Here is a 22,515-nt window from a genome sequence, read left to right as displayed (position 1 = left end):
GTATACAAATCATGAGAATCGTCAGCAACCGAAAAGTTCCGACCGGCAAACGTGCACCTTCGAGTTTTCAAATTCAGAAGAGGAGAGAAGGGTTGCGCGCGCAACCCAGGCATTTATATCGTCTCCTACCATATTCACACGGACATAGACGTGTCACAGTATTGGACCACGTCTCGTTTCAGATCTGGTATCACTGAACCAGGCCGGTCTCAGATGATTCCGTACGAACGCGTGAGCAGAGATCCTTCCCGCCCTTGGTAAGGATTTCCTCTTGCCTATTCCGCTCCACCCTCTGTAAACTACCAGTGATAGTGTAATCGACGAAACCCATCGAGCCACTGATCGCGCCACGGCAGTTACGAAGGAGCCTTCAACCCGCGCAAATTATTGCACATGCATTTATAGAACATAATTAATTTTAATAATATTTAACTTAATCATTATAAACAATTTTTATAAACAAATCTTATTAGTGTCTTTTTATCATAGAAAAAATCGTTTATTTCACGCTAGTTGCTAATATTTTTCATGGGAGTCATAATTTGTAACAAAAAAATTAGCATGAGTTAACAACTATTGTTTTTATAAACATTTCTATAAACAAATTCTTTATAAACGAGTTTTTCACATAGCTGAATTGATTTTTCTGGACAAAAGTGAGTCACAATTGTCTTTAAAGCCATTTATATACTTTAAGCTTTATCAAACATAAACAATATAGATTGTTTATAATAATTTAGTTAAACAAGTCTCCTAATCGGCCGTTTCCTCATGAAGTTACGTACAAAACAAATAACAGATAAGTGCTTCTGAATACGCAAGTACAGCGTTATTGCACCTTATTTTCACTTGTTCCTCATTTATTTTTCAGGAAGTTGCATAAAACAAATGAAAGATAGGTGACTTCTAAAAACGCAAGTACAGCGTTATTGCTATGGACAGTTTGCTACAGAAATTGCTATTAACAATTACGCAAATTATTATTTAATGTCCCATATCCAATTTTGGAATCACTGTTAGTTTATTGTCGGATAATTTCAGTGGAAGACCGTCCTTTTTGCATCTAAAAAATAAATCATAGTTTTGTTAAAAAAATTTTTTATAACAATCATATAAATTATTCTTTATTTTATTTCGTTGGTTAGTCACCGCAATAAATGTCGCTCTAATAATTACACAGCCACACAAAAAAAGTGTGCGGATCTAGTAACAAGACACACGTATTCCTATGGATTTTGGGAAGTTGAATTCAAATTCGATATCAAAAATCACCCATCACGTCATGGTTGAGCCATAACCTCAAAAAATGAGGAAAAATCATGCCAAGAGAACCTGACCTCACCTAACCTGAATTAACAGAACTTTATTGAACTATACGTAAAGCTCTGGAAGCATATTTTCCCAGTAGCAAATGTGTGCTACATCGAATGGGTCAACTCGAGCCTAACCTAGAAATAAATCTAACCTAGCCTAACCTAACCTCACGAAACACAATTAAACTGATTGTGTTGTCCCGTTGTGTTTGCGGTACCGTTTCATTCAGCTTCGGCTTAACCTACATGGAGGTTTAACCTATCCTAACCTAACAAAACCTGACCTAACCTAACCGATTACGCTGGCAACTCTGTTCTTGCGTACTTTGATATTTTGATATTAATAGCCGCAAATGTCTGGAGTTTCGTAACCGCTTGTTGCTAGCACTATTCGCCTGTGTCTGTAACCAGGGCACCTCCACGTGTTGACGGTGTGCAACGGATTCACATTGGCTGAGTCCCTGGGTAAACGGCGTTTATGCCGTCATGGCAGACACAGGTAAAAAGTGTATTACGATGCAGGGAAAAATGGATCACTTGGTTGATGTAGAGTCTCATGCTACAAGGAAAAAACCGCGAGCATTTCTCAATCGCATGCCTGCAAGAATAGCTCAGATTCATTCTGATACATTTGCAGTAAATATGAAGTGAGCAGTTTACGAAAATCAATCGACGAGGAAATGAAAAGTCTTTACGAAACGTGTTTTGACCGTAAATTGCTGCACCAACAAACAAAATGGGTTCCTCACGTCATTTGCAATTCCTGCAGACTTATGTTGTATCATCTAAAAAATTCAAACAACGAAATGTACCGCAAGTACTCTACACCAACCACATGGAAAAAGTCCGTTATTGCGAAGGACTGCTACTTTTGCATGAATTTCGTCAAAGGGTTCAATGCCAAAAATAAAAATAACATTTCGTACATTAATGTGTGTACAGTCACAAGAGCAATTGAAATCAATAAAAATGCACGCCAGACTGATTTAAGCGCTTTAGAAGATGATATAATGGAAGTTGAAAGTCAACGTCATGGAGACGGTAGTGAAACCAGTGATCGAACAGAAAATAGTTCTGATGATTCCGATGAAAATGACGAAAAACATGACGAATATAGCGTGCATAAAATGAAATTGAAGGTTCCAATATTAGTGTCGCAGGTAGAACTGAATGATTTTATTAGAGATCTTGGATTACCGAAAGACGGCGCTGAATTTGTCGCTTCATTTCTAAAAAGAAGAAATCTTCTAGAGCCAAAGACAAAAGTTTCATTCTATCGCGACAGGGACAAAGAATTCAGAAAGTTTTTCGTTGAAGACGAAGAGACGTCTTTAGTGTACTGCACTGACGTTAACGGACTAATGAACCACTTGAAGAAGAATGTGTACAGAGACGAAGAATGGCGACTTTTCATTGATTCGTCAAAACGCAGCATTAAGGCTGTTTTACTGCATAACACGAATACTTACGCTCCTATCCCTATAGCTCACTCAACGGTCATCAAAGAAGAATATAACAATGTTAAAATGCTTCTTATAAAAGTTAATTACACGAATCACAAATGGCAAATATGTGGTGATCTTAAAATCATAGCAATGATATTAGGCCAACAATCGAGTTTCACGAGAGAGCCACGCTTTATATGCCCTGTGGAATAGCAGATCCCTTAAATTCCCTAATGTTTCAGACGCTAAATTGAAAGAAGGAGTCTTTGATGGACCACAGATTCGAATATTGACAAGAGATACTAATTTCGTGAGCCACATGATGAAAATTGAAATGGACGCTTGGGCAAGTTTTAAAGTAGTAAACGCAAATTTTCTCGGTAACAAAAAAAGTCCAGACTACGAGAATATTGTTGTGAAAATGATAAGAAACTACAAAAAGTTAGGGTGCTTGATGAATTTAAAACATTACTTTCTAGATTCCCATCTGGATAAGCTTCCAGAAAATGTTGGTGATTTCAGCGAAGAACAAGGGGAAAGTTTTCATCAAGACATAAAAGTGATGGAACAATGATATCAGGGTAGATGGGACGCGGTCATGATGACTGATTTTTGCTGGATGTTGAAAAGGGAGACGAATATAGGCCTTAAACGTAAGCGTAACCCTTTGCATCGTTCCTTCGAAGAAAAAAGGACACATTATAGCAGGCAGAAAATAGACTAAAGTAGGTCTATAAATCAATTTAATTACGATAAAAAACAAGATAAAATGTAAACACGAAAGATAGTATAAATATATCCCTTAAGTTTAAGAAAAGCAGAGAGAAAAAAATTTGGAATAAAACTCTTATTCATTTGCATGTTTAAGTTACAGTTCTACATTTTAATTGATACAAACATTGTCAGGTTAATTGAAATGGGGTCAATTCTACTTGTAAGTCGAAGTTTTTTCAAATGAGTAATGTACGTCTAAATTTTTAACCACCTGTAGTACAATGAAATTAATTTTATTGTGTTACAACGGGAACACTTAAGTTAAGTTGTGTTGCGTTAAGCAAAATTTCGTTAGGTTCTGTTAAGTTAGATTCATTTGTAGGTTAAGATCGAGTTAACCTATTAAATATAGCACACATTTAAGACTGAGAACCGTACGCTTACATAGCTACACGCGCGGTTGAATTTCATTCGGCTAGGTTGGTTTAGGTCAGGTTTTGTTAGGTTACGATAGGTTAAACCTCTACGTAGGTTAATCCAAAACTGAATGAAACGGTACCGCAAACACAACGGGACAACACAGTGAGTTTAATTGTCAAACGTGATGTTAAGTTAGGTTAGGTTAGGTCAGTTTTTTTAGGTTAGGATAGGTTTGACCTCTTTGCAGGTTAGGCCCAAGCTGATTCAGATGGTACCGCAAACACAAAGGGACAACACAATCAGTTTAATTGTGTTTCGTGAGGTTAGGTTAGGCTAGATTAGATTTATTTCTAGGTTAGGCTCGAGTTGACCTATTCGATGTAGCACACATTTGCTACTGGGAAAATATGCTTTCAGAGCTTGACGTGTAGTTCAATAAGCTTCTGTTAATTCAGGTTAGGTGAGGTCAGGTTCTGTTGGGTAAAGTTATGTTAAATAAGTTGATATCAGGCAAGGGTTGATCCTTCGCAGTTGTCGACATGTTTTTGAAGTGAAAATTTGCATCACTGGCATTATTTTGAAATTTATTTGCCTCAGTGCATTATTTTTCGTCATTTTTTGAGGTTATAGCTCAACCATGACGTGATGGTTGATTTTTGATACCGAATTTGAATTCAGCGCCCCAAAATCCATAGGAATACGTGTGTCTTGTTACCAGATCCGCACACTTTTTTTGTGTGGCTGTGTAATTCTAAAAACCCCCTATGATTGCTCAAAAAAGGTAAGTTCCGATTAATACCGACAAGGTGCTTCTTATGTTTATGGTTCGACCAAACAAACCTCCACTATCTAGTCCTTTTCATACCACCAAGGTTATGTTTGGTTTTTTTTATTGCACCTATTAATATTTAAACTTCTCTGGTTTTTATTTTTACAATTTTTATAGTTTTTCATATCAATATGATCTTCAAATTCCATATATTCTATATTAGGAGCTGTTAGGTATCATTATTATTAATATTTTACATTAATGACAAAGGGGCCTCCCTCTGACAAGAGTTGACACAGGACTCTCGCTCCTTCAGGGACGTGAGGAGAAGTAGAGTGGAGAGGGTAAGACCATAGTGGCGGCACACTCATTATGGTTTTGAGAACTTACGTTTTAAATCAGCGCCATCTAGCACTTTCGCCGTTCACTAAAAGTAAATGAACCTACAGATCCTTGACAGCAATTGTTGCCAAACTCTGCTTCCTCAAAATTATCGTAAATATTAAATTTCGCTTAATTTCTTGTAAATAAACTGCGCAAATGATGAAAATGTATACATAAAAAGCTTTTTTATATGCAAAATATTCATTTAAATACTAGAAGTATAATTTTTTATAATTTAAAGGAGAGATATGAATTCGAGATCTATCATATATTTCTGCAATTCGTCGACAGGTACTCCAGGTCTATCCAGATCTATCATATGCATCTCTTCCGCTTTAATTTCCACTTTACCCATTTGTATTTCATCGCTTGTCATATTATGTCAATTTGGCAAAAACAATTTTGAACAGAATCATTTTTAACATCTTCTTTTCACTGTTTGGTTCCAAACAGGCACTATCTTTGAAATGCCGACAGCATACGACGAGATGCTTTTTTCGAATATTCTTATAAGTTCATCATATAAAGGACATTGAATCACAGTAAGCCATTTCTGACCCAACGATTCTTTGAGAGGGAAGCGATGAGATTTTGCTTGCCGAGTCGATATGCAACCTGAGACAATGCATTTTCTATCCATCGTCTCAAATATATTCTCTTATTCACCTCAGTGCACTAAAATCATTACATTATATTTTTAAATAACCGATGGATAAATTGGTCTTAAATTTCAGGTTATGTTTCGGAATAAAATTTTTTATTTCTCTAAAAAATAAATTTTTATATTTTATATGACTTAAATTTATATCCGTATAAAGATTTTCACCAACCTCGTAATTCGAACAAAATTTCTCGGCTTAAAGGTCCTGTTCTACTTTGTGCCAAGTCACAGCTTTGATAAAAATCCATGGTTCGAGAAAAGTATTCTAAGGATCAAACTTTATGATGACTTCTACATCTGGCGAAACGCTACAACAGAGCACGGCATCAGGAAACCGCCCAACAACTAGTTGAGTGTTTTTAAAGGATCAGCATTAAAATGGAATGAGGAACGAGGTCAGTGCTACAATCATCAGCTCGCATATTGGCCAATCGGATTTGAATTATCGCAGCAAGAATCTGATGCGGGAGGTATTAGCGGGAGCTTGGGAAATTGGGCATAATGAAATGGAACTTATATAAATCCTGCAGTAAAAAGAAAACTAAATTGTGAAGAGTCTGAAAACGAATTCGGTATAGAATTCCCGCTAGATAATAATTGATTTGCAGAAGACCAAAATCCCATAATGTCAAATCCTATTATTTTAGATGGCGCTTTCTGTTGACCTCAAACTTTCATTGAGATTTCCATCACAAATGCCACTATCAAACTAATAAGTATAATCTTTTTCGTCACTTTCTAAGATTGTTGTAAAAATTATCGTTTGCAACAATACTTGGTTTGATGCAATTGCAGCAAAAATAATTTTCTTTCGATGCCTCCCCATTATATATTGATATATGTGAACATAACCTGGCAATCTTGATATTCGCGCCAAAGCTTTTCACACGCATCCGTTCAAAGAACATGACACTTTGTAGTACAATTTCGTAAACCATGCTCCTTTTACAGGTTCACCTGACGAGTGAACTTGGTGAGAAACCTGAACGCTCCTCTCGGTGTTAGAGATAGGTCGTTAGGCGGAGAGGTATGAGTGTGAGGCAGTCTGTCGGGAAACGTTGCGGGTAACTGTTCAAATTTTAAAGTGTCTGTATCTTAATTATTATTCAGCGAATAAGCCGAATTTATGTATTAACTAGGCTTATTCATTTTATCCCAATAATTGAGGGCTCGACGGAACTTGGACTACTAACGGCGGGTGCAAAAGCTGTGCTGAAAGAGCGTATAAGGTAGGCCTGGGCAGAAGACGCCACGAAAACGCGTGGACCAAATGACGATCAGATAGACGACCAACAAGACGATGCTAGCGACAACCAAGACGAAGAGGAAGACGAAAATGTGGATATCAGTTCTGTAACAGTGAAAGAATTGAAATTTTGATTACGACGCCTAGGTTTAAAGACAGTTGGGAACAAGGCGGATTTGAAAAATCGCTTATCTGAAGCTTTGGAAAATGGTGATGAAGATAAATATTGAGTAGTGTCCGAAAGTGAATGCAGGAGGGCACCACCGATACGAAATGGCGACGACGTAGAGACGAGGCGACGAGAAGTTGTGGGTCGTGGAACGCATCTTGACAGACGAGAGCGCTCAAGTGACGAATCGAAACCTACCACTGAAGATTTCCGAGGCCCGCGATGTGAACAGCCGACAGACAGGCGAATTTTGCAATGCATAATGATGACGTTTAAAGACGTAGAGGGAACGTTGGACGTTTTTAGTGGAGATAATGGGCGTAATATAAAACGCTGGATCGAGAAATTTGAAAAGACAGTTCACAAGGCCATATACGCTAGACGATTGCTTCGAGGCTCGGCAAAGTTATTCGTCAGCAAGGGACATCCGATAGCTTGAGGTAAGATCAGACATGCCCGAAAAGATCAAGGGGAAAGCGAAGGCGGGTGCTAAATTAGACAGTTTGCAAAAGAGGGTCCTGAATAAAAGTTCTGAAACAAAGAATGGTAATTGTTTTAATCACGGGTTAAAAGGGCACATGAGTAGGGAATGTGCGATGAAAAGAAAAAAAAGAGGTTAGCAAAATTATAAAATGATAGAGGTTAAGGGAAATAAAGTTGAAGCCTTTATTGAGACCGCGAGTGATTTAAGTTTATAGAGAGTGGATTATTTCGAGGAAATTGAAGCACAATATGCTAAAAGAAGTGTCGCGCGATTCGGGCGTATAAGTTCAAAGAATCCTCATCTATCCACTATAGGCACAAAAATGTTAAATTTGACGATAGATAATGACTGTTTCAACATAGAGTTAAGTACCATTTACCTGTATTGTTGAGCGGGCAATATTACGATTTCTTGAATTGAACAGGCTCCCGAGATGAACGATTTGATTATACCTTTCATAGATGAAGCTGACGGATTAAAACGACTAGAAAAATTTTGGAAAGTCGCGAGCGAGTATGATTTGATTATTAACTGGAAAAAATAAAAATTTCTAAGGACAAAAGTTAATTATCTAGGTTATATCGTAGAGGGGGGTACAATTAGGCCGTCAGTCGAGAAACGCAACAGTACAGAGTTTTTTAGGACTTTGGAAAGGATGAAAGAGAAGCGTTTAAAAAGTTGAAAAATGCGTTATATCGACAACTAGTACTAGCTTCGTATGCACCTAATGCCGAGACCGAGCTGCACACTGACGCTTCGTCCTTGGGGTTGGGGGCGATACTGTTGCAGCGGAACGACGAGGATAGACAACTTTATCCAGTTCATTTTGCCAGCTGGAAGACGACGAAGACAGAGGAAAAATATGAATAACAGCTACAAGTTGGAAGTCCTGGCGATTATATAGGATATATAGGATATAGGATGCCTTATAGGATATAGGATCCTTTATAGGATCCTATGCCATTTCCTACAGGTGGCGTCTAAAGTTGAAAGATATAGGTTCCTATGTAGGATCCTATGTAGGATCTTATGTAGGCTCCTATATAGGAACCTATATAGGAACTTATATAGGAATTTTCAGTAGGGGTTGCTCAAGCTCCCCTGAAACCTTCGAAAGAGGACTTGCCGTTATTGTTATTTTTAACAACAAGCATCTCCTAAGCAGGACAAGAAAATAAATTTTGTACAAAATTAGGGATAACGCAGCGTTGCATCAGCGCTGCGTTCCCCAATTTTATGGATCTATGTTGCGCTGCATCGATTGAATGTCCATTCATTGAAAATGAAACCCCTAAAATTAGACTTTCCGGAAAATGATGTGTTTTTGTCACCTGGAGCATGGGTTTGATATCTTCAGAACTTTAGGATATGCATCTTGGGTTTTTACAACTTTATTATATATTTCAAAATGATGTTAAGCCTTAAACGTGCCGAGTTAAATGTGTAGATATAATAGCATATAGATTTAACCTGTAGAGTGTATTTGTGTAAAAGTTAATGTTCTAGCTATCCACTTTTCGAAGTTAGTGTGTAGAGTTTAATGTGCAGGGAGTTTGCGTGTACACTTTATTGTGTACAGTTAATGTTTCCAGTTCTAAACAATTTATTTATATAAAGTTGTAGAGTTAAGCGTGGAGACTTGCCTGTGTAGACTTTAATGTGTAGACTCGACGATTACACTGAACGTGCAGAAGTCATACATGTATAAATCTGATATGTATAATATCGACCAGGCCACTTAAAACTTATAGTATATACGATCAATAAATATAGTTTGAAGAAAAACAAATGAAATGGACTAAAGGAATTTAAAAAGATAATTTAAATTAATTGTAAAAGACAATTCTTAAAGTAATAATTTATAAAAAGTAATGTATTTAATTAATAATTACACATTTTTATTATTGAATATAGGTTTCTTGACCAGAAAAATTAATAAATATTTTTAGATGTTAATTTCGTTTATCTACTGGTCTAAATCAATATTATTAAATATTGATTAATCTTAAGATTGTGAAAAAAATTCTCTCTAGCTCCGATGGGATACGAGCCCAGGTCCTTCAGATTGCCGGTCTGATGTTTTTTTGTAACACATGCATGAAAAGTTTGACTTTTGAAGCATGCATAGCGTGCGGAAGTGACCTTAGAGCAAGATCAGTAATTGCCTGAGTAATTGCTTTAGGTGTCAAAAATTTAATCTTTCGCAATCCTGATACTACTACGTGGTTGACTCTTGCGATTTATGTAATTTTCGAAACAAGCTTCGAGTGACATATCACACCTCATCCCTGTCTATTCCTTCGGGGTAGTGTGTAGTATCAGAGTGTATCGTGTGCGAACAACTACGATCAGCTAATCGCGCGTGATGTCAAATAACCGATTTATTCTTGCTTCGAATTTCAGTAGTTAATTTAATAGAGATAATGAGTGAATCTAAATTTAGTGGCATCGATCAGGCACCACCAGAGGTTCGCGAAGCAGTTGAGCAAACCACAAACAATTTATTGCCCAAACACACGGAGAGACTTTCGATATCAATTACTTTACAGAAATAAAATGTACAGGGAATTCACCAAAAATTAGAGTTTTCTATATTTTTTTGAAAGTATTATGTTATACTTTTTACGGGATATAGGATCAGAATTGCTTTAAACAATGTGATATTTAATACTTGAGTGACTCATTATCCAGGAAAATTATACCTTGGGAAAATATATAGATACTTGGCAACAACCTAGAATTGTCAGAGAATTTTTTTCCCGAATTTGAGTAGACGCCCTAAGATAATTCTAAGGATAATATTTTCTAATATTTATATTGATATATTTCAACATATAAAATATCTACAGAATATACCGATTATTAGTATAAATTTCCGCGATTCTTTCTCAAATGAGCTAATAATTACTTTTAAATTTGTTTAAAGTTCTCATGTTTCGTCTTTATGAAACTTTCTGCGATTGAAAATTGTTCAATTTATCGACATCGCTTATTTCAAAGCTATTTTCAGTGTCCGTATTATTTAAAGGAATGTTTGAAGTCACGTGATTTCTCAGTTTGAGTGTGTGATGATAGCCTTGTCGCTTGAAAAAAACCAGTGTGCGAGCAGCAGTGAATCGCGATAGATCGTCCGATCTTTTCGGATCAGTAAAGTGATTAACTCAATAAAGACAGTAAATCTTACATCTTACAAAAATGTCTATATAAACGAGTGAGTGATCTGTGTGGTTCTCAAAAATGGTCTTAGTCTGCCAAGTATTCTATACTTAAAATAAAACTTTACCTATTCATTATTTCTAACGATTGTTCTGTGTCTATTCCTAATCTGGCAAAATTAATTATTTATAAACATAAACATTAAACAACATTTATAAAATATTAAGACTGAAACGAAAAAGATGTCGCTTAATACAGAAAAATATATTTTTTTAATTATTCTGTCTGTCTGTTAGTCTGTAGATTTTTAGTTTTTTAGCACGATAACTTTTGAAAGAGTTTACATTCTCAAAAGTCATCATAGAAAATTTACATGATCAAGAATGATGACTTTTGTGAATTTTTTTCTTGGGAACCATGAGCTTATAGCAAAAATGATCACAAATTTTCAATTTGTTAGAATCAAACAGAGAATTCACCTGCATTTTTTTTAGAATTTTCGAAGCCATTTTTTAATTTTTTTAAAATCGACAAATTGCGAAATCAAAAAGATAATATAAAACTTTCTGGCAAAATTGTCACGTATTCTTTGAGTGATTCTGAGAACTTTTTTTCCTTTTGCACTTTCTCGGATCGATCATTCTTTTTGAGAAAAAAATACATGAATGTTTTCGCAAAACTTTTGTCATTAACGAGCCAGTTTGAACACGCTAATGTAAAAACTTGATCTCGGAACCATGTACTCTGAAAGCTTAGGCTTTTATTCCACCGGTTATTGAGGTTCAAAGTAGATTGCACGCTGAGAACCATTGGGAAAACTCGATTTTATAAAAAAAAATTAGAAAAAATCGTGTTTTTTTGTTGCTTGAACGATATTTTCCATTATTTACAACACTTTATCACATTTTTATACCCACCATCGGAAAGAAGAGATCTTAAGCTTCAAAAATATGTACCTCTCAATTTTTTACACCTTGAATTGCATAAATTATAATTGCAGAAAGAGTGGTGTACCCGAAGGGGCATTTTTGGCGTTAACGGGTTAAGGTGAATTCTACTACAATTAATAAAAAAACTATGAGGCTCTTCGGCCACAAAATGTACATTTCAGTGGATTTTTGTGAATTATTAGAATGGCAAGTGTACGGCTGACGCATCAAGTTATTGGCATCAATAAAATTGGTAATATGCCAAAACAGGTTGCTATAGTTATTTGAACTTGGCAGAAACTTGACTTTATACTCAGACAGCAGAAGGTTACGTAGAAGACTTGTTATACAACAAAAGAAAAATATGCAATCAAATAACAAAACCTTTGAATTTTAAAACGTCTTCTACAACTAGAAAAACTGAGAAGGGATCTCCATCACCAAAGCGCTCTAAAACCAAACCGAAGGTGAACTTCGGCGCATCCACATCTAAATATTGTGCCTCAGAGAATACACAAATAATAACAACAGGTACTAATTCAAACAAAATGGTTTATCAGTTAACTTATTGTTCAAGCGTAACAATTCAGAACTTTGGGAGAGACGACACAAATTCACCAGTGTAAAAAAAACTAAGGGTCGACTTAATTTTTCTACATTTTGCTGAGAGTTGTGTGAGATGGGTCTACTTGGGAAACCTAGGAAAGAGCAGAATTGAACTATGTATTTTAGCGCCCAAGTAGTGAGACCATAGTTTCTTGGATCATAATGGTTGGGACTAATTTGCTACCGCTGTCGACTTTAAGAGTTACTCAATGGGGCTGCCTCTATAAGTTTCAATCATTTTATAATGCGCTGGTGCAGCCTATGGTACTATTGTCGCTACGCCTGCAGTACATAGTCCGGTCAGGACCCTGAACCAAGTAGTCTCGCCGAAAGAGTTTTTGTCCAATTTCGTTCTAATTTAACAGTAGACTTCGCATTTTTCTTAATCAAATTCCAAGACTTGAGCACGAGTTATACACGGCGAAAAATGGATGTTCAAACGTAACATCTAGATGTTCAGGATTAACATATTTTATGTTTAACTATAGGACCGCAATCTAGATTTTTAAAGTTAGCATCTTTAGATATTAAAAAGTGAGATGTTACTCAAAAACATCCCAAATATTGAACTGAAATATTCGAGATGTTACATGTACGGTTATGTCAACCCTGGCGGACCGATTGAACAGAAAGGATACTCTACAGAGCATTCTCATAGTATCCACATAGTATCCTTTCCGTATCATGCAACAAAAACTAAAAAAAAAAACAATAAGGTGAACTTTTAAATTAGTGCAATTCGGATTCTACGTCAAAATCGCCATTAAAAGGTCACGGAGTAATCGCCATAATTTGTTTTTCAACTGTTACATCGTAACAATTTCTTATTTTATAATTTCAGGATGTTTTATCGTCACTTGAAAATTCCTCAAAACTATGAACTTTCTATTTTTTTAAATCTCTGAAAACTTCTAAATAGACGTCAAACTGGCATCCTTAAGCAAAAATCCCTTTATTATAGTCGTAGTAGAATTGTACTGCAAACCGTCGCAAACTGGGTACTTTGTTAAAACTCACGTCTAAAACATAAAATTTTATTGTCTCGTTTGCACCAAACCATTTGAAACTTTATAATTCCATGCAGCTTTACAAACCCATATGCGCCCTAGACCTTGGGCACGGGCAATATACCGACAAAGATTTCCTTTCCAATTTTTAAAGTAATGAACTTCCCACTTTCTTGTGTCGGGAATTCAAATTTGACGTCAGGCGAAGAAGTGTTCCCCCATCTCCACTATTATACCTGCAACCATTCAGCGTATGATATCTCTCCTCTGTTAACTCTCATATACATTGGATAAATCGTGTGTGCGTTTGAAAATAAATTAATCTTTAATCTTTCGTTACATTAGACACTCTTAATTTACAATCACTCGTGAACCCTTTAGCTCTTACAAATCAAATAGCTCCCGCAAATCCAACATCTTCCGCCAATCAATTGCAGCGTGCAAGTCCAGTAATTGCTGGCAGCGCAAATAGTTCAGCCAACTCCGCGAATTTTCAGAATGCAAGTCACGTCTTTTTAGATCCAAATCCTCCTAAACTTTCATTGCCGACATTTTTAGGCAGCTTTGACACATGGCTCTGGTTTAAAGACATATTTGATTCAATTATACATAAAAATGTACAAGTACCCAACATTTTCAAATTTCACTATTTGAAGTCATGTGTCATGGACGAAGCAGCAGAAGTAATCGCTTCAATCGAATCATCAAGCGACAATTACAAGGTAGTTCGGAAACTATTGACAGATCGATACGATAACCTAAAATTTATTTTCAAAAATCATTTAAAAGCACTTTTTAATTTGCTATCAATATCCAGAGAATTCTCGATAGGATAGCGTTCAAGAACACGTTAGAACTCTACGCGCATTAGAGCAGGCAGTCGATCATTGGGATCTAGTCATAATTCATCTAATAAAAGAAAAATTATATAACTATATTCTTGAAAAAGCACGTTAGAGCTCTACGCTCATTAGAACAAGCAGTCGATCATTGGGATCTAGTCATAATTCATCTAATAAAAGAAAAATCAAATAACTATAATCGCGAAAAATGGGAAGAATGTACTGGAAACTTAAATTTCCCAAAATTTAAAACAATGATTTCGTTTTTAGAGAGCCGTGCTCAGATTGAAGTCACGCGTCCAGCTCACAATCCAAATTAAAATTTTCACAATTCGAACCCATCTCGCACATTCGTTGCTTCACTTTCCAATCCTCTAGCCAATCAATCTACAAATGATTCAAACGATGTAAAACCACAGCGTTCATGCCATTTTTTCAAGAGAGATCACGCAATATTTTCGTGAAATAACTTTTTGAAATTAACCTCAAAAAATCGTCTAGCCGAAGCCAGAAACGCGTCTTTACGCATTAATTGTCTCCGTGTGGGTCATCGTGTAAGCGACTGCTGCCTAGGTCTGTGTCGAAAATTTCGTAAAAGATAAAATATACTCTTTCATTTCGAACAGAAGTCGAATGAAGGAAAGCATCCAATCCAATTCCTATCTGATGAAAAGTTATCTACAAATAATTATCATATACGTGTTCCATCTCAAGTTTGTTTAGCAACTGCCATTGTCGACGTCATTGACAATCAAGGCAATTATTAACTCTGCCATGTGATGTTAGACGGGGGGGGGCGGCTTAATCACGCACAATAACTAAGGCTTGCGCATCTCGCTTAGGATTCAACAAAAAATATTTGGATATTCCAAAGTTATCAGTTGATGATATAGAGCTAAACATTAAATTCCGAATATTAGTTTACAACTTTTTGCTCGCAGGAAAATTAAATATCTTAGGTCATACAGAAGTTTTACAGAAAACTATTTGAGAATGGATAATCGCAGGTAGAGTGCGATTCAAAAGGGAAAAATAAAGTAGGCCCAAATCTATCGGTTTGTAACTTAATCAACACACAAGTTTACCCCTTTTATGGGAATTAGCCCAGGGGACACCAAATTTAGTGACGTCTTTACGACATCGTTATGACCTTTTTACGACTACTTTAAGATATCCTATGTCCATATCGTTAAGGTGTCTTTGCGATATCGTAAAAACTTCGTATGAACTGACGATGTCTTTACGATATCGTAAAGACACCGTAACGACACGGAGACATGATGTCGTAAAATTGTCGTGAAGATATCGTGACGATGTCGTAAAGACGTCGCAAAATTCTGTGCTCACTGGGAGATCAAATGCAGCCTTCCTCCAAGTGTTCTAGGGAAGAGCAGGCCTGTGAAACTCACTTTGTAGAGCACGTTTAACGTGGCGACAGGGGTCGTTACATAGTCCAACTCCCATCCAATGAAAAAATCAGTCAAATCGGCGAATCAAAGCATATTGCCTTTCAGCGGTTTTATTCTCTCGATAAAAAATTTGAAAAAGAGCAGTCACTTAAGGACCAGTATCCAACTTACATAAATGATTATTTAGGTAAAGGCCACATGTCTGAGGTGAAAGACAAAGGCTCATTAGATCCGGGATATTAGCTACCCCATCACGCAGTGATCAAAGAGGACAGTCTTATCACTAAAACCCGAGTCGTATTTGACGTTTTCATGAAGTCTTCCAAGAGTATTTCGTTAAATGATTGTCTTATGGTCGGTCCTACTGTTCAAGGTGACCTCATCTCTATCTTCATAGGATTTAGAACCTTTCCATTGGCTCTCACAGCCAACATCCAGCAGATGTATCGGCAAATAAGGTTTTCCCAACGTAATGGGTCGTATCAAAAAATAATTTGGCGAAAGAGTCCAAATGAACCCTTTCAAATTTACTCATTAAATAGAGTCCCTTTTGGCACAGCTTCCGTGCCATTTTTCGCTATTCGAACTCTGCAGCAACTAGCAGAGGATGAGCGCAATTCAAATCCAAACGCCGCACGCATTCTTCAACTCGATTTTTACGTCGACGATCTGTTGACAGGTATTCACTCAATTGGCGAGGCACTATAACTTCGAAATGACCTCATCGAACTATTAAATAAAGGGGGATTTAGTGTCCGAAAGTGGGCTTCCAATTATCCAAGATTAATGAGCGATTTTCCTGATAATATAATACATACACACATGTCTCTAGATCCGACGAAAACTATCAAAACACTGGGCTTCATTGGGAGTCATAAACAGATTTAATAGTATACACAGCCAATATTTCCGATAAAAATAAAAATGTCACAAAAAGATTAGTTTGATCAGAAACTGCAAAATTGTTTGATCCACTAGGTTTGCTGGGATCAGTCGTAGTTTCAGAAAAAATAATAATTCAGCTTCCTTGGAAGCAAAAACTCGGATGGGATGATCCCACTCCGTATAAGTTGCAAAATTTATGGCTAGACTTTAACAATCAATTAAACCTTGTTAACAATTTACGTTTTAATCCATGCATTTTCATTCCAAATACAGTGGAAACACAAATCCATGGATTTTGTGATGCAAGCACTAAGGCATACGGTGCATGTATCTATCTCCGCTCGACTAATACTCAAGGTGAGCATCATTGCTCTCTCATATGTGCGAAATCACGCGTCGCGCCTATAAAGGTTATCTCGTTGCCAAAATTAGAGTTATGCGTAGCACTTTTGTTAACAAATTTGTATCAATTCACAATCGAGTCTTTAAAAATTCCCTTCATTAAACCCTTCTTTTGGTCCGATTCAACGATCGCATTAGGTTGGATCGGCTGAGAGTCATATACGTTGCCCACCTTTGAGGCTAACAGAGTAGCAGGAATTCAAAAGGTCACCCCTGATCAATGGTTTCGCGTAACATCAGATCACAATCCATCCGATCTTATATTACGGGGGCAAAATCCAAAGGATTTTATACAAGCCACTATGTGGCAAATCAGTTCAATTTGGCTCAGTCAAGATGGCAGAACTTGGCCTGAAACGCGAATCGTTCACTCAAAAAAGTGTAAAGAAGTCTTTCATCCCTCCTTATTGTTCACTTTAACAAATTCCAATAAAGAAAAGGATTGAAAAATCCATTTCAAAAACTTTATGGAAAAATATGACAACACAAAAAAATTTTAAATGGTGCTAGCTTATTCATTGAGATTTATCCATAATCTGAAAAAGGACTTGTCTCAAACACTGCAGGGTTATCTTTCATTCAAAGAAATCGGCAACGCGATGTTGGCCGTAGTAAAGTTAATACACGAAAAAACACCCGATTGTTTTACCCAAAGGTCATTATATAACTCAAAGTACGAACTTTGGTTACTGTAGCAGAAGACAACGTTCCATGCATGTGCTGGAAAATGGGTCGTATCACAGAGGTCTTCCCTGGAAGGGATGAAATCATTCGGGTGGTATCCGTACGCACCAGAACAGGCGAATTCAAGCGCTGCGTTAAAAAGTTGTATCCACTGCCAATTTATAACATGTTGTAAATTATTCCAAATTAGGTTAAATATTATGTGTGTCCTGTTTTCTTCTCCATTTACCGATAATTTATAATATGACAGAGAACACCTGATCGGGTCGACCTCATTATATGATCAATAATTTTTTTGTAAACTCAACATTCCAACATAAAAGTAATCTCTCAGCTGTTAACTCTCATATAGATTCGATAAATCGTGTGTGTGTTTAAAATAATTAATCTTAAGCTTACTTCCTCGATTTATTAATCCTTCATCGCAACAATAGCATAAACAATAAAATAATGGTAAAAATGTAAAAAAATACATAGGACGTATAACGCCTGTTGACTACTACACTTCAAACGCATCATCTGTAAGTAGCAGTCGAGAGGAGTTATAGTTTTTAAATTTCATTTTATTTTTTTTTACTTTTTACCGTTGCAAAAAAAAACTATTGCGATTATCCCGTGATCTTTTGATGTCAATTTTAACGTAGAATCCGTATTTCACCAATTTAAAAGTTGATCTTGCTGTTCTTTTTTAGTTTTTGTTGCATGATACGGAAGTGATAGTATGTGTATACTACGAGGATACTCTGCAGAGTATCCTTTCCATTTAATCGGTCCGCTAGGGAAATAACGTCTGTAAATATTTGGGGAGTTTACTTATTTTTGGTCATTTTAGAAATGAATTGATAACTTATTCGTGAATTTAAAATTAAACTTTAATGTTTGTACATAAACGAAAAAAAAAAGAAAAAGAGTATGAAATTTCGATTAGATGAGACATTCAATCAATTTGAGGTTATGTTAAATATTTTAAATTCAAAATAGAAAATAAAAACTGGATTAGTAAGCGGAGCACGAATGATCTGTAATCAGCATTAAAAATCGTACCTATTTTAGGTTACTTAAACTCAAGTTTTATTTTAAATTTATAAACATATGTTTTGTGGAGTCCAAATTTAACTAGATTTAATAGATTTGAAATATTCTTATGGTACTTTCAAAACCAGTGAACGACATACGTATCTCTCAGTGAACGACACCTAACAGAAAGAGGTTTTTAGGGAATTATACATTGGATCTTTAGTTGGTTTCTTTTTAAAAAACTCAAAAAAACAACAAAATTAAATTTCAAATTGTTGAAATTCAGATTGTACGTTAAAATTTGCATTAGAAACTCACGGAGTAATCCTAATACAACGCTGCGATGCAAGTGGGAGAGAATGTTATTTTTAAACTTCGTGCGCAACATACTACTTGAGCTATTATGGATGCGCTTGAAGTCACCTTCAGCAGAAGTTAATGATATTTTTTAAATTTTTAACGTTGCAAAAAAAGTATTGCAATTACTCTGTGAGTTTATGATAGAAAATTTGAGGTAGATTCCGAATTTCAACAGTTTAAAAGTTGATCATGCTGTGTTTTTTGAGTTTCTTAAAAGGGAACCGAATGGGAACACATTGGGGTCTTTACAAGTACTTTGTAGAGGCTTCTTTCGGTTCCTTCGGTCCGCCAGGGCTAGCACATCACCTTCTAAGAATCGTTAATATTCAATATCTTTTAAATTGATTTTGGATTTACGAACCTCAAAAATCAATTACCGACACCCCCGAATGAATTTGGCAAATTCGTGGTCTGATGAAATGTACATAACCACAAAATGTCGGATGCATTCCTAACAGACTTTAACAGACAAATAACTTCAACAGATATTATAGAGTTCGAGGCAATTCGACTTCAAAAGCATGACTCGTACACCACAACTTGACGCTCACATAACCTGCCTGACGGCAAGTCGGCAACTATGTCCGGTGAACCATGAAGTTTCACATTTCGCATGTACAAATATTATTTGAAATAAGATAAATACATAATTTATTTGAAATAAAATATTAATTTGATTCAACTGAATCGAATTTGCTCAATACAAAATAATATTGATACATTTTTTATATGTATTCAGTAAGGACTTCGACGTGAGATATGAGTGATGGCTAAATGAGCCTCATTTTGCACGCGCGCACTTACCCATCACTTAATCGCGGAGTATGCTTGCCATTTGCGTGTGATATGGGTCGCATCGTGTGAGTCGCAGGCGTGCTTGAAGCATGCGCCGCATGATTGTTATCTCGGGACTTCCCTCACGTAGCCAGACAAAAGTCATAATCCAACTTTAATTAAGGATAGCTAATTTTGATTCTTTGGAAATGTTCCAAAATTGTAATATTCCATAACTTTAATATCGAAAATATATATAGCCTTCAAATATAGTCGTGAAATTCCAATGCGTGGTGCGCATGCGCTTGGATGAATGCGTTTCAGTTTCACATAAAAATATTTTTACGCCTAACATATCAAAAACATAGTAGATATTTGGTATGAATATCTGCATGTTAGATGGGACAATATTACCCTTTGAACATCGACATTTAAACATCCATTTTTCTCCGTAATATGATTTAAAATTCAAAAACGCTTTTTTCATTCTATGTTTTTCACTTGTTAATTCTTTTTTTCGCAATCATAGTTTTCCTTAAGCTTTGTACAAATTTCACACATAATTTGGAATTTGTGGAAATTTAATTGGACAACTTAGATACAATTTTTATAATAAAAATTCGAAAAATACAGTTTCCATGTTCTGTATTCAATTTATTATTTCAGTTTCATTTTCTTAACTTTAGTTCAAATTTCACTACCGACTTCGCATTTTTAAAACCCAAATTCTACGAATAATACATAAAATTTTATGTTGATTCTATGATTAATACTTAAAATTTTAGGTTGAATCCAATCCAGTATATTTTCATGTTTAAACTTAATATCAAGAGAAAACATGTGAGTAACAGCTAATGCAATACAAAATTGGACTATTAAAAGCGTAGTTTATTCGTAAGTTAAGTTATTCTTAAGTAATAAATAGTTCATCATGTGTTGACTTTTTTTTATAACTTTATACAACTTTTATTGCAGTTCCGTTTGTTCTCGATGTATAATAATTATTAATGCGGCCATTCCGCAGCGGCGAAGCCGCAGTTACAGGGTACAGCTAGTAACATATGAGATGCAAAATCGAAATTACAATGTTAACCCTCAAAATGCATAAATCGCACAAATCATGGTAAAGTGCATCGAAGGTCTAAAACACCCCCGCGCATTTAAGAATGCATTGTTTAACCTCTATTAAATATTTTGTCACAATAAGATTATCCGATATAGTTTACGGTATCTTTCATAAGGTAGATTTGATTTTATAGTCATTTGTTTATTTTAAGTTTGTTAAACAATTACTATAAAAAACTGAAAAAATGGGTTTTTTACTCAAAAATTCATAACTCACGCAATTTTAATTATTTTAACCTGAAAATTCATGACTATACTTTTGAAATAGTGTACTTTCATAAAAAAAAATATTGCAACATGGTTGCTTTTAAAAAAGAAATTTCTTTGCACAGTTGAAAAGTCAATTTTATGATAAAATGATGAATCCGATTTTTTGTTTTTGAATCGATTTATCGTTATAAAAATTGAGGAACTTTGACATGTAAAACCATGAAAATACAAGAAATTAAAAAAGAGACATATATAACTATATTTTAACAATTTTATTTTATTCCACGCATCCAGTCTGCTCTCGTATGACGCGCTGCCGTAAGTTCTAAGCCATCTACAAAGAAAAAATTATGAAATGATCGAAAAAAATAAATTATTTCACTTCATGTGATATACTTACGTTAGAAAGTAAACAAAAATAAATAAAATTTGTTCCAAAATTACTTTTTCACTTATTAACTGCACACTGGGTGTTAATGACTCCACGATTTTTTACCAGCACTTTCAGCAATTGCTGCTAGTAGACCATGATCTAAGAATACACGGTCTAGCCATCAGCTCCCCCAATTTCGTCCCCATTCGCACTCTACCACTTTTATCCATCTTGGTTACCATAGCAACCGTTAGCGTCTCGGTCTTCACTCAAAAGATTTGAAATCATGAATTATGGCTACATTGTAAACCAATGTCAATACATGTGAAAGTTCTCAATATTCAAATAAGGTGCAAGAAGCGGACACTGCTGACGCTATCCGTTTGTGAAAGCGCGTCGTGTTAAGATTAACTTTGTGAAAATTGTAGTGGTGTTTCTATTGAAAAGGCCATTGAAATCATTATTTCATATGAATATAAGATCTGAACATGTAACTTTGTGTACCCTGAGAGGGTTCTTTTGTTCTCATTTAGTGCTTATGTATATACGAAATATAAAAACGGATATTATCATAATACAGGATATGATACCGATATTTTGCATTTATTTATGTCTGCTTTCAGCCCGAAAACAATATTCTTTTTTCTCCTTAGGTGGATGATACTTCATTTCATTCGCGTTAAAAGGTACAATTCCTCAGGTGCCTTGAGAGGTTATGTTATCCATATTTCTACGTATTTCTTCTATATTACAAGTTAGATGTTATATATTTGTTTATAATTTAGATCACGCATCTAAAAAATTTCATTATTTTCAAACTAATTTAATTTATTTATAAACTATCTCATTTCTTTATCTTTTACTTACAATCTTCGCTCATTGCATTTACTTCCTTTCAAACATACTTCATTCTCGCGCGCTCACTTATCCAATATGGTTAAAAGTGGTGGAGTTGCTCTTTATTGGTTAACTTTTTTTTAGTTGCGTGTAGCAAGACCATGTATTGTTAGATCATGTAGTAGACTATCGCTTGAAGCAGTGATCCCAGATCTGAAACGAGATGCGGTCCAATACTATGACAGGGCTATGTCCGTGTGAATATAGTAGGAGACGCTGTAAATGACTGAGTTG

General features: G+C 35.5%; 1 protein-coding gene across 1 annotated transcript in view; it reads left to right on the top strand.

The window, feature by feature from the left end:
• Nucleotides 1–7,573: 7,573 nt before the first annotated feature.
• The window catches only part of LOC117178629 (gonadotropin-releasing hormone II receptor-like), a 114,082-nt gene continuing 99,140 nt past the window's right edge, over nt 7,574–22,515 (top strand). The window contains exons 1-2 of the mRNA XM_033370052.1: nt 7,574–7,667; nt 13,685–14,025. Of these exons, the coding sequence (XP_033225943.1) occupies nt 7,574–7,667; nt 13,685–14,025 (435 nt within the window). The remainder of the gene's footprint in view (nt 7,668–13,684; nt 14,026–22,515) is intronic.

Source organism: Belonocnema kinseyi, chromosome 8 (genome assembly GCF_010883055.1).
Source record: "Belonocnema kinseyi isolate 2016_QV_RU_SX_M_011 chromosome 8, B_treatae_v1, whole genome shotgun sequence".
Classification (NCBI taxonomy): domain Eukaryota; kingdom Metazoa; phylum Arthropoda; class Insecta; order Hymenoptera; family Cynipidae; genus Belonocnema; species Belonocnema kinseyi.
Note: the sequence above shows the minus strand (reverse complement) of the source record. Positions and strands in the feature narration are given on the sequence as shown.